The sequence below is a fragment of the Pseudophryne corroboree genome, chromosome 3 (genome assembly GCF_028390025.1).
Source record: "Pseudophryne corroboree isolate aPseCor3 chromosome 3, aPseCor3.hap2, whole genome shotgun sequence".
NCBI lineage: Eukaryota > Metazoa > Chordata > Amphibia > Anura > Myobatrachidae > Pseudophryne > Pseudophryne corroboree.
The window spans coordinates 231,168,850-231,183,035 of record NC_086446.1 but is presented as its reverse complement, the minus strand read 5'-3'; the positions used below and the strand labels follow the sequence as shown (position 1 = coordinate 231,183,035).

The 14,186-nt window shown below is 44.9% G+C and overlaps 1 protein-coding gene across 1 annotated transcript in view; it reads right to left on the bottom strand.

Moving 5' to 3' along the window:
- Positions 1–9,490: 9,490 nt before the first annotated feature.
- Positions 9,491–14,186, bottom strand: part of PTGIS (prostaglandin I2 synthase) — a 146,003-nt gene continuing 141,307 nt past the window's right edge. Inside the window, exons 9-10 of the mRNA XM_063958886.1 lie at positions 12,107–12,258; positions 9,491–10,591 (exon numbers count right to left, since the gene is read on the bottom strand). Coding sequence (XP_063814956.1) covers positions 10,435–10,591; positions 12,107–12,258 — 309 coding nt within the window. The 3' untranslated portion in view covers positions 9,491–10,434. The remainder of the gene's footprint in view (positions 10,592–12,106; positions 12,259–14,186) is intronic.

Sequence of the window (14,186 nt, the reverse complement as noted above, 5' to 3'; positions counted from 1 at the left end):
TCAAATCCAAAACACCAAATATCAGAAAAAAAAGGACTCCAAAACCTAAAATAAAATTGTCGGAGGAGAAGCGTAAACTTGCCAATATGCCATTTACCACACGGAGTGGCAAGGAACGGCTGAGGCCCTGGCCTATGTTCATGGCTAGTGGTTCAGCTTCACATGAGGATGGAAGCACTCAGCCTCTCGCTAGAAAACTGAAAAGACTCAAGCTGGCAAAAGCACCGCAAAGAACTGTGCGTTCTTTGAAATCCCAAATCCACAAGGAGAGTCCAATTGTGTCGTTTGCGATGCCTGACCTTCCCAACACTGGACGTGAAGAGCATGCGCCTTCCACTATTTGCATGCCCCCTGCAAGTGCTGGAAGGAGCACCCGCAGTCCAGTTCCTGATAGTCAGATTGAAGATGTCAGTGTTGAAGTACACCAGGATGAGGAGGATATGGGTGTTGCTGGCGCTGGGGAGGAAATTGACCAGGAGGATTCTGATGGTGAGGTGGTTTGTTTAAGTCAGGCACCCGGGGAGACACCTGTTGTCCGTGGGAGGAATATGGCCGTTGACATGCCAGGTGAAAATACCAAAAAAATCAGCTCTTCGGTGTGGAGGTATTTCACCAGAAATGCGGACAACAGGTGTCAAGCCGTGTGTTCCCTTTGTCAAGCTGTAATAAGTAGGGGTAAGGACGTTAACCACCTCGGAACATCCTCCCTTATACGTCACCTGCAGCGCATTCATAATAAGTCAGTGACAAGTTCAAAAACTTTGGGTGACAGCGGAAGCAGTCCACTGACCAGTAAATCCCTTCCTCTTGTAACCAAGCTCACGCAAACCACCCCACCAACTCCCTCAGTGTCAATTTCCTCCTTCCCCAGGAATGCCAATAGTCCTGCAGGCCATGTCACTGGCAAGTCTGACGAGTCCTCTCCTGCCTGTGATTCCTCCGATGCATCCTTGCGTGTAACGCCTACTGCTGCTGGCGCTGCTGTTGTTGCCGCTGGGAGTCGATGGTCATCCCAGAGGGGAAGTCGTAAGCCCACTTGTACTACTTCCAGTAAGCAATTGACTGTTCAACAGTCCTTTGCGAGGAAGATGAAATATCACAGCAGTCATCCTACTGCAAAGCGGATAACTGAGTCCTTGACAACTATGTTGGTGTTAGACGTGCGTCCGGTATCCGCCGTTAGTTCACAGGGAACTAGACAATTTATTGAGGCAGTGTGCCCCCGTTACCAAATACCATCTAGGTTCCACTTCTCTAGGCAGGCGATACCGAGAATGTACACGGACGTCAGAAAAAGACTCACCAGTGTCCTAAAAAATGCAGTTGTACCCAATGTCCACTTAACCACGGACATGTGGACAAGTGGAGCAGGGCAGGGTCAGGACTATATGACTGTGACAGCCCACTGGGTAGATGTATGGACTCCCGCCGCAAGAACAGCAGCGGCGGCACCAGTAGCAGCATCTCGCAAACGCCAACTCTTTCCTAGGCAGGCTACGCTTTGTATCACCGCTTTCCAGAATACGCACACAGCTGAAAACCTCTTACGGCAACTGAGGAAGATCATCGCGGAATGGCTTACCCCAATTGGACTCTCCTGTGGATTTGTGGCATCGGACAACGCCAGCAATATTGTGTGTGCATTAAATATGGGCAAATTCCAGCACGTCCCATGTTTTGCACATACCTTGAATTTGGTGGTGCAGAATTTTTTAAAAAACGACAGGGGCGTGCAAGAGATGCTGTCGGTGGCCAGAAAAATTGCGGGACACTTTCGGCGTACAGGCACCACGTACAGAAGACTGGAGCACCACCAAAAACTACTGAACCTGCCCTGCCATCATCTGAAGCAAGAAGTGGTAACGAGGTGGAATTCAACCCTCTATATGCTTCAGAGGTTGGAGGAGCAGCAAAAGGCCATTCAAGCCTATACAATTGAGCACGATATAGGAGATGGAATGCACCTGTCTCAAGTGCAGTGGAGAATGATTTCAACGTTGTGCAAGGTTCTGATGCCCTTTGAACTTGCCACACGTGAAGTCAGTTCAGACACTGCCAGCCTGAGTCAGGTCATTCCCCTCATCAGGCTTTTGCAGAAGAAGCTGGAGGCATTGAAGAAGGAGCTAACACGGAGCGATTCCGCTAGGCATGTGGGACTTGTGGATGCAGCCCTTAATTCGCTTAACAAGGATTCACGGGTGGTCAATCTGTTGAAATCAGAGCACTACATTTTGGCCACCGTGCTCGATCCTAGATTTAAAGCCTACCTTGGATCTCTCTTTCCGGCAGACACAGGTCTGCTGGGGTTGAAAGACCTGCTGGTGACAAAATTGTCAAGTCAAGCGGAACGCGACCTGTCAACATCTCCTCCTTCACATTCTCCCGCAACTGGGGGTGCGAGGAAAAGGCTCAGAATTCCGAGCCCACCCGCTGGCGGTGATGCAGGGCAGTCTGGAGCGACTGCTGATGCTGACATCTGGTCCGGACTGAAGGACCTGACAACGATTACGGACATGTCGTCTACTGTCACTGCATATGATTCTCTCAACATTGATAGAATGGTGGAGGATTATATGAGTGACCGCATCCAAGTAGGCACGTCACACAGTCCGTACTTATACTGGCAGGAAAAAGAGGCAATTTGGAGGCCCTTGCACAAACTGGCTTTATTCTACCTAAGTTGCCCTCCCACAAGTGTGTACTCCGAAAGAGTGTTTAGTGCCGCCGCTCACCTTGTCAGCAATCGGCGTACGAGGTTACATCCAGAAAATGTGGAGAAGATGATGTTCATTAAAATGAATTATAATCAATTCCTCCGCGGAGACATTGACCAGCAGCAATTGCCTCCACAAAGTACACAGGGAGCTGAGATGGTGGATTCCAGTGGGGACGAATTGATAATCTGTGAGGAGGGGGATGTACACGGTGATATATCGGAGGGTGAAGATGAGGTGGACATCTTGCCTCTGTAGAGCCAGTTTGTGCAAGGAGAGATTAATTGCTTCTTTTTTGGGGGGGGTCCAAACCAACCCGTCATATCAGTCACAGTCGTGTGGCAGACCCTGTCACTGAAATGATGGGTTGGTTAAAGTGTGCATGTCCTGTTTTGTTTATACAACATAAGGGTGGGTGGGAGGGCCCAAGGATAATTCCATCTTGCACCTCTTTTTTCTTTTCTTTTTCTTTGCATCATGTGCTGATTGGGGAGGGTTTTTTGGAAGGGACATCCTGCGTGACACTGCAGTGCCACTCCTAGATGGGCCCGGTGTTTGTGTCGGCCACTAGGGTCGCTTATCTTTCTCACACAGTCAGCTACCTCATTGCGCCTCTTTTTTTCTTTGCGTCATGTGCTGTTTGGGGAGGGTTTTTTGGAAGGGACATCCTGCGTGACACTGCAGTGCCACTCCTAGATGGGCCCGGTGTTTGTGTCGGCCACTAGGGTCGCTTATCTTACTCACACAGCGACCTCGGTGCAAATTTTAGGACTAAAAATAATATTGTGAGGTGTGATGTGTTCAGAATAGGCTGAAAATGAGTGTAAATTATGTTTTTTGAGGTTAATAATACTTTGGGATCAAAATTACCCCCAAATTCTATGATTTAAGCTGTTTTTTAGGGTTTTTTGAAAAAAACACCCGAATCCAAAACACACCCGAATCCGACAAAAAAAATTCGGTGAGGTTTTGCCAAAACGCGGTCGAACCCAAAACACGGCCGCGGAACCGAACCCAAAACCAAAACACAAAACCCGAAAAATTTCAGGCGCTCATCTCTAATGACTTCACATTTCTGAAAATGTCCATTATTTTTATGGTAAAAAGTAAAAGCGTTACAGGAACAACTTGGGTGTCCATTTATGAATATACAGTGATAGGAAACCTTGATTATCAATGCTCATTGCAACCACAGGACATGTTCTATCCCTGCATTTAAACAACTAAAAATGTGCCCAGGCTGCTGGCTTATGATGTGACCCTTGCACACGCGAAACATTCCTTTGCGCACTACAGTGGAATCCTGGGCTAAAGGTGTGTACACACGGTGAGATATTTTCTTTCGATTTTGACTGTATATAGTCAAAATCGCAAAGAAAAGTTAGTGCAGATCGCAAGGTGAAAGTCACCTTGCGATCCCGATTTGATCCCGATGCACGGTCCCGCCAGGTCGGCATCGCAAGAAAAGATAGACTGTGCAGGCAAGTCAATCCTTGCTAGATCGGTGTACTATCTAGTTCATCTCACATGTCAATGGCATCTCACATAAGCCAAAATCTCACATAAGCCAAAAAATCGTAAGCACACATAGTCCATATCTCAAGAAAAGTTAGTCAAAATCTGTGCTATCTGGGCTCCGGGGAGTTCAAGGGAAATCGCAAGTGAAGATCGGGCATAGCAGGGATCTCACCGTATGTACACACCTTTAGGCTTCCAGTAGCAGATAAGTACAAAAAATAAATAATAAAATTGTTACAAAAAATAAAGTAGGTTCATGATCATCTATATATTTACTTCGTAAAAGCCCACTAAGGCCCCTCTATTTGCGCAACACAATGCATCATCACGGCAGAAACTGTTTAGGGCTTTTTTTTATTCCTAAATGTAATATTTTTTGCTTCTGAATTTTTTAAAAGTTTTCCCTATTTTCTGAAGATTTCCTGTACTTTTTATTTATTTGCTACCAATTTCCACTGCACCCATCCATTTATTATTCTTACTAAACATGATTGTATCCTACATCATCGAATCATGAATAATGACAACCCATATACACCTTACTTTACGTGTAACACATGGAAGATTCTCAGTTTGGGGCAGATGTACCTTACTATTACCCCTTTCACACTGCACAAATAACCCGGTATCGACCCGGCATATTGCCGGGTCAACACGGGTTGGTGTGCGGTGTGAAAGGGGCATTGCCGAAATCGCGGGTCGTCTGACCCGGCAATTCAACCCAAGTATTAAGCAGTGTTATACCCGGGTTGAATACCGGGTCATTGGCTGCGTGAACGGGCTCCCGGGTCGATGCGACCCGGGACCCGTTTGCTAGATAGGGGAAGGCGGCGCGGAGATGAGCTTATCTCCCAGCGCCGCCTCCACCTCCGCCCCCCGCTGCTATGGCAAGCCGCCTGGCTAATTGCCGGGTAGGGAAAGCCTGCAGCAGCTGCCAATGCCGGATCCCACCCGGGAAGGACCCGCTTCCAATTCCCAGGTGGGATCCGGCATTGGTAGTGTGAAAGGGGTATAAGCCTTTGAGTGTAATCAAGTGGAGAGAGATAAAGTATCCACCAATCAGCTCCTAACTGTCATTTTTCAAACAGACTGTAGCATGACAGATATGAGCTGATTGACATCTGCCCCTTTATAATTTAATGTCACATCAGTAATTTCAGAGTTTCACTACACTGTACGACCCTCATTATGTGTAAAACCTTTCTGTTGTGATTACATTTATTATAATCCTCTATAGAACCTTTCTATAATATCTGTATCTATCCATTCAATGTTGTTTTAGCTTTCCTAATTTGTCCTATTATTTATTCATCATAGACCTCATTATCGCCTCTTTTATTTGTCTACTGTTGCTGTTTGTAGTGTAAATGTACTTTCATTTCAGGCTTCCTGTACATTTATGTCACTGATAGTCAATTTCATCTACTATCATTGCACAAAACTTCAGGAATGATGAAAATAATGCTGGCCATACACTTGTGCGAAGCCCCACGACGCGACATCGCGGGGTATCGCACCTGAACTGCCAAAGTGATTACCATGCAATCATGCAATAGATCGCACGGTAATCACGTGATGGGCACGTCACCGTCGAGTGGGAGCGGCCTCTGGCCACTCCTGGCGGGTGCCCGCAGTGCGATATATCTCATGTGGGCTTAAAACCACATGCGATCGCACTGCGATGCGAGAAATATTAAGTGCAGCACATAATATCTTGAGATGCGATATTCGACCGGCATGCCCGCGCATCGCGTCTCAAGGTACCTAAAATGTGCATACAATCCTTCGATTTCTCTCACAGATGTGGTCGAAATCGAAGGATAGCACCGATTATCTCATAAGTGTATTGCTACCCTAAAGGGTAACCTGAAAGAAATAAAATATCCACCCACTGAGTGTTCATTCTAATATGCAGTCTTCTTATCTTACTGGATCCATCACAATAGTTTAGCAAAACACACACTTGTCTGACAGCTAATAATGCTGGTACCCATAGACATGACATGCATCCACTAGTCAAATAAAGGCCTATAATATGTAGAACTGGAATGTCAGCAGCTTTATGTGCCAGTATACTTATAACGTAAGTAGCTAAGAGATCCAGCATATGCCTCCTGCTCTGTCCAGCCCCATCACCTCCCTATCCGCAGCTCCCCCCCCCCCCCCCCCCGTTATTATCAGCTGCCCCACATTCTGTAAGGAATATCTCAATCTAATCTGCTCCTATCATCAAGTGGTGCTAAACGTAGTCCAACAGTCTCTGCATCTTGATATTAAACCATTTGCTTTCACAAACAGGTGCACGTGTGTACAATGGGGGTCATTCCGAGTTGATCGCTAACAGCCGTTGTTCGCTGCGTAGCGATCACTGAAAATAATGGCTAATCTGCGTATGCATATGCACAGCAATGCGCACGCGCGTCGTACAGGTACGAAGTCCTTTGTGGGTTAGCACTGGTTCTAGCGACGATTCCAATCGCACAGCCGAACGCAAGGAGATTGACAGGAAGTGGGAGTTTCTGGGTGTCAACTGACTGTTTTCTGGGAGTGTTTGGAAAAACGCAGGCGTGGCCGGGCGTTTGCTGGGCGGGTATCTGATGTCATTACCGTGTCACTCGTCACAGCAATCATCGCACAGAATAAGTAACTACAGGGCTGGTCTTGTTCCGCACAAAATGTGTTTGCAGGTGCTCTGCTGCACAGACGTTTGCACTCCTGCAAAGTGAAAATACACTCCCCGTGGGCGGCGACTATGCGTTTGCACGGCTGCTGAAAACTGCTAGCGAGCGATCAACTCGGAATGACCCCCAATGACATAAGAAATGGTATTGGCACTGCAACCTCACTGTTGTATTAATTTTTAAAATACTGTATATTCACTCTATTTCCACCAAAGAACAGTAGATACATGTAGAAAAGTAATTTACCAGCTACAGAAAACACAAACATTTTTTATTAGAAGGCTTAGAACAGAATGTAAAATGCAAGAGTGACATACTCCCCTGGTAAAGTGCAATTATTTATAAACTCATCCAAACAATTTGCTGGTTATTGCGACGGTCTGCTGTGTATCCTGAATTACATATTATTCTGCATTTATTCACACCACAATTATACTAGTGGCTACATTAAGAACATAGCAAAAATCAGTCTATTATGAAAGTGCATTTCTTCCAGTTACAAGCATGGAAATACAGAATTTAAGAGTTTGTGTTTTTCTTCTAATATCTTAAGTCCTAACAATAGTAATATTTTTGTCCTATGCTATCTTGAATTCTTTTATTGTATTCTTCTCCTCTACAACTGCTCACCTATTCCGAACACTAATAGGGGTAATATTTGTCTACATAGATCTGTGCACGGAGGCATATAATGAGCTTTAGCATAAAGCGTATGTGCAGATGCACTGAATCCTTCCTATTCAGTTGACACTTGAAATGGGAGTTTCGGAAACTAGGCAGACAATATGATAGAGCAGAACGATTGAGGCTTGTGGCAGTTTCATGAGCGTGTAGCTTGAGTTTTGTGTTGTTCTAAGTTGCCTGTATGCGGAAAGGAAGCCTGTTCTGATGGATCTCTTGCACCTAGCATGGAGCTTATGCAAGCACCAATACTAATGTTGGTGGTTGCAGTGGCTGGCATAAAATCAGTGGGCGGCTGGCTTCCGGTTTGCAGATGAATGGATTCTCACATTAGCTGTATGGAATCTCACATTAGCATAAGGTCGTAAATCAGGCTTCTACATCTACCCGCAACTACATTTTCTCTCCACTTCATGAAACCGTCACAAGATCTTCTGCTCTTCACTCTTCTCCCCTTCTGCCTTATACACATACTGTTCCAACCTGCATGGAATCATATGCATACATCCCTCTTGGTTGTATATTCCTCCCTTAAAAATGCCCACACACCGTCACTTTTATTGCAGAAGGTCTAATCTCCACTGCCTGGCACACTGGACCTAATTAGGCAGAACAGTCCTGATTGAAGGGTACAATTATCAGAATTTTGTTGAGGACACTTGGAAAATGTATTCCACCCTCTACTTGAGGTGTCAGTAAGAAATATTTTTAAGGGAGTAGCTGGTAGCAGTCCAGCATTTTCAAGGCACCAATGTGCCTTGCCACACACTACACCTACCGTATCCGCACCCATTTTACAACCACCCACAGTCTATTTCATTGAGGCCATACACCAATTTTACATAGAGCAGCTAGAGATGAGGAGACATTCTCTTTTCACCAGCATATTCTCCTAATTACGTATTTGAGAAAGTTCTTACGTGCGACATAATATAGTTTTAAGTGTTCCAAGCCTGATCCCAATCACACTGCAAAAAAATCTAATTATCCACTGCCATTCCAGCACTATTCCTAGACAACAGAATAAATACAGCAAAATATGACTTTACAAGTACATTGCTCAGTGGTATTCTGCATATTCGAAGACTGTATGGCCGTTTAGAACTTTACCCATTTCATAGGATTTGCACAAAATATTTCTGCAACTTTATTAATCTCTAACTACAGTACAATAGGTTTTCTACAACATGGACCTATTGTTGTGCCATGCTAATGGTTTCTGCTGTCATCTTATGCTTTCTTAGGTCTTATTAATGCACTAAGAAGTCTGGTATGCACATGAATATAGATTCCCTTATTATTTGTATCAGTAAGCATATGAATGCCTAGGCATTTTTGGTTAATTATACACCTGGCATGTTATCTGCCCCATCTCTTTACCAGTTAACAGTTACCAAATTAGGAGTACAGTACAGGGGTGTGGTTCGTTTTATCGACAGTATCTAGGTCGACAATGTTTAGGTTGACCACTATAGGTCGACAGTCACTAGGTCGACATGGATGGAAGGTCGACAGGGTTTCTAGGTCGACATGTGCTAGGTCGACAGGTCTAAAGGTCGACATGAGGGGAAAAAAAAGTTGGTGTCGTTTTCTTCGTAAAGTGACCGGGATCCCAAATTAGTGCACCGCGTCCCCTCGCATGGCTCGCTTCGCTCGCCATGCTTCGGGCATGGTGCCTTCGCTCCGCTACCGCTTCGCTCGGCACACTTTACCGTTCCAATCGTAGTCCACGTGGATCGTTAAGTATGAAAAAATAAATAAAAAAAATGTGAAAAACTCATGTCGACCTTTAGACCTGTCGACCTAGCACATGTCGACCTAGAAACCCTGTCGACCTTCCATCCATGTCGACCTAGTGACTGTCGACCTATAGTGGTCGACCTAAACATTGTCGACCTAGACACTGTCGATCTTCAGACCGGATCCCCAGTACAGATCTTGTCATTATTACATTGATGCAGTGCAGTCAATAGAATGTACAGATTACAGATTCATGCAAATAGATATGGCCAACAATGTCACCGCAAATATAAATTACTTTCTGTGAGATGCTATTTGAACTTTTTTGTTTCATTTTAGTAACTTGTTGACTATAAGGTGCATAATGTAATGTGCTGTTTGTGCTGGAGGACAAGGAAATACCCCACCACATTGTCAATGGAGTTTCAGCCTCTCATTTCTGTAAGACCTCTCTATTATGTTTTATTTTTATTTATTTTTATTGACAAAGTATCAATTGCATGTTTTTACTCCTCTTACTGCCAAATACTATATTTCTATTGCAGGGGTTAGTGTCATATGTGAAATCTATGCAGACCATCCCTACAGCATACCAGGGGTGCTGAGAGGGGCCCAGGCCAGCTATGTGGTACAATTGCCCCCATCTGCAATGCACACCATCATTTTGCGGCGGCACACATGGTATTTTATTTGTTTGTTTTTTTACCACATATTTGTGTGGCCACATCTCCTGGATTTAGCAGTCCTGAAACATACACATCTAAAAGAAGGATCTCTACTATATGATTAAAAGAGTGTACATAAAGTTGTCAGTGAAAACAGAAACTCCTACAGTGATTTTAAATTTCCCTGTATTGGAGTGACCATGTTTAAATAAATATCCATGCAGTCTAACAGTGATCATCCTCAATATATGCCATATTTTTCTGACATTTTCCTATGATGCTTTTCCCCCTTTATAGATGTCTCCATTTGTTTCATTGACTGACTCCTTTATAGAGTGGGTAATATTATGTCCCAGTAGGGTTTGCTGGTTAGGGGTGAGAGCTGGAAGTAATAGTTGGTGCATCGTTATGCCATGTTTGTTGATAAAGATTTGTTCACATGCTGACATGTAGCCGTCTCCTGTACCGAAATACAATATCGTGCTCTGGCTGTACCACTCCAAATCCATATCGACTTCGGTCAAAGTCAGGCAGTTTCTCATTGGGATTTTTCAGTTCAAATTCAAAATTTAGGAGTAGGAACCAGACAAACCTAAAATAGAAAGAGTTGCAAGTAAATAAGTAAATAAATTGTCACACACCAAATGCTTTCTTTTATTCCCTGGTGGTTATACAGGATTAGGTTTTCACTGTAAATTGAAATCACCCAAAAAATGTTTTCTTTTTTTTCACAAATCAGCAATAAGTTTTAAGAACAATTAAAAATGTAGATGAACATACATTGGATGATTGGACATAGGATTATTTTTATCAGACTGGCAGCGGGATATAATGAAGTATGTCGGCCGTGCTAAATGATGTCCAAACTCTGACATTTTTTTAAGGGGGAAATCATGGTTTAGCCTTGTACATGATTGCCCCTTTAAAAAAAAGTCAGAGTTCGGTTGGCATCCCGTATGGTCGCCGAACTTGGACTCATTACATCCCGGCGTATGGGGGTTGTTAGCAAATGGGCAAAACCATACAGGGCCAGCGACAGGGGGAGTCAAAGAGGACACCTGTACTGGGCCCCAAGGATTAGAGGGGCCCAAAGGATACGCCTCTTAGTGCCCAGCAGGGATGTGAGCCATCTTGTCCAAATAGGGCAGCGAGCTGTAGGCAGTGTGGCCGCAACCTCAGAGTGACAGGAGCCTCTCACACGAGGCGCCGGCCCCTTCTGGTGGGGTGTGAGGGCCGCATGGCTGTGCGGTGTTCAGATCTGGATACTGGGGAGTGCAGCGCAGGAGAGTTTCTCCCCGGGCTAAGAGTGGATTGGTGAAGGGATACAGGGTTTTGGGATGGGGTGGAGGAGCTGGGAATGCAGCATGGCATCATTGGGGAGAGACAGACTGTGGGGGATGAAGGATATATATATATATATATATATATATATATATATATATTGTATTATATATATATATTTAGAAATTTGTATAAATATATATATATATATGAATTATTAACAGTTTCTTACATAGCACAGGAAATTCTGTTGCACTATATACAGTATGTATATATATATATATATATATATATAAAATCTGAGGGGGCCCCATAAATATCACTGTATGGGGCCCCAAGATTCCTGTTGCCGTCCCTGAAACCATGTGCACTGCAGGTGTGGCAGATATAACATGTGCAGAGAGAGTTAGATTTGGGTGGGTTATTTTGTTTCTGTGCAGGGTAAATACTGGCTGCTTTATTTTTACACTGCAAATTAGATTTCAGTTTGACCACACCCCACCCAAATCTGACTCTTTTTGCTTCTGTTATATCTGCCCCACCTGCAGTGCACATGGTTTTGCCCATTAATGTTCTTTTTAGGTTTGCTAACAACTCTGATTAACCCCTATGTTTCTAAAAAAAAAAGGTCAGTGTGAATTTCTATAGTTGACAAAAAATTGACACAACCAAGACCCCATGTCACAGTGGACAAGTTCCAAAAATTGGAATGTTGGCAGGTGTCTCACTCACAGGCTGCGTCTTAGTTTATATTGGCCAACAAAGCGGCCAGATCCAGTGTATATACTGACATATATAACAGTTTAGAATAAATATATTGTCTTACAGTTTGATGCTGTTGATTGCATGAAATCTCCCCACACACACATTATTGCCAGCCCCCCATGGCATAGTAAAATGCTTCAGTCTCCTGCCTCCCTTGTAGAATTCATTCTTCTGCGTCCCATTACCATTGAGGAATCTGTTATACTGGTAGACCTGGGAAAGTAAACATGCCATTATTCCCACTATATCACATGCAGAATGTTTCACTTTCACGCAACTTACAAAAATGTGAAATGTATTGTAGCTGAAACAAGTTTTCATATCACATTACTGTTAAGAGTCATTTATTACAAAGTGTGAACGTAGGATTTTATTCAGAGAGGGACGCAGATCACTGCATATGCAGCCAGATCTGCATCCATCTCCTCACATGCTGGGGACTGCCCAGGACAGGGCAAGCTGCCCAGCATGTGTGGCGTCGCCTCACAATGCACATCAAACTAAGGTTGACGACCCCTGGCAGTGCAGTCTGGCTGCGCTGTCAGGCAGTCCACCTCTATTTTTTTAATCGGAGCGGCTGAGTGTGACGTCACGCAGCCACCCCGAAAATGCTCCTGGCATGCCCTTGTTCAGCCTACCATGCCTCCGCAATGCCATGTCGCCACCCCACGAACGGCCGCCGCTGTCAAATTGCGGATGCATCCCGCATTATGTATGTGCGTAGTTTGCTGATGCAGGCACACTGTGCTGCAGGCTGCATTAGCCGCCAAGTCTGAATAGGGCCCGTAGTGTGCAATTGATACATGGTTGGTTATGGGATACCGGCACTGAATGCCGGCAGGGGCGAGCGCACAAAGTCCCTTGCGGTGTCATGGACACCCACGAGTAGAAATAGTCCCTGTTAGTTGGGCGGGATGTCAGAATCGGTGTTGTGACCGGCGGTCACCTTACTACATCCCATTGATACATTCAAATTACAAATTTATGGTTAGGTGGTTGGATTTGCAAGCCAATTTCTTGGTGTCTGCACGGATGAAGAATTTTTTACCATCATGATGGAGAAATTGTATGGATTAAGGGTGCACTATGGTTGCCAAACTTTTTGGTGTGGCTGAGTAAACCCCTCCACCCCATTTTCCATTATACTGGCTGGATAATTGGAGATGCACAGAAATTTCAAACAAGTTCAAGGGTCTCAAACTAGTGTGCAGTACAATGTTTGATAAAAACAAAAATGACAAAATCAAATTGGCTTCTGTCTTAAAACTGGTACTTGAACTCATTTTATTTCTCACAAATACGCCTATTTATTCGCCTTGCACATACTGTACTTATTGTAGGTGCATGCCCACACTCCGGTGTTGAGATCTGCCCCTGGAGAAATAGTTTTGCCCCCACCATGCGGACCATTACAACACTTAACTAACTACAGTTTTTCAATTTTCCTCTAAAAGAAACTGATCTGTTTAGCCTCATTTATATCTCTATTAACATCAGGCTGAGGCACCAGGAGGTCTGTATTACATGTATTACTATTGATGGGCGTGTCCTGGGAGGGAGCAGCAGGAGCTTGGCGCTCCTATGGGTGAGCTGGGTAGTGAGAGGACGGGCTTGCATAGTGGCAAAGCGCCATGTCATGTCTGGGCACATGAGTCCATGCGATGCAGGAGAACCTACTGTGGTAAGCTTGGACCCTGTGCTGCCTCCGGTACAGTGCATGTTACACTGTTTGGGGAGAGCTGTGTCTGTGTGTGCGTGTGTGTGTGAATCTGTGTGAGGGAGGGGTCAGGGTGTTTGAGAAGAGGAGAGCTGAGTGAGTGGAGGGTAGTCTGTGTGAGGAAGGGATAGATATATGAGGGGGCAAATCTGATGGCGGGAGCTTTGTTGGGGGATCCAGTTGTGTGGGGAGAGCTATTTAGGGGGGAGGAGCTGTGTGTGTGGGATCTGAGTGAGTGGCGAGAGCAGTGTGAGGAGGGGAGAGCTGTGTGAGGGGGGTTGTGTGGGGGTGATCTGAGTGAGTGGGGAGAGCTGTGTGAGGAGGGGAGAGCTGTGTGAGGGGAATTGTGTGGGGGTGATCTGAGTGAGTGCGGAGAGCTGTGTGAGGAGGGGAGAGCTGTGTGAAGGGGCTTGTGTGAGAGATA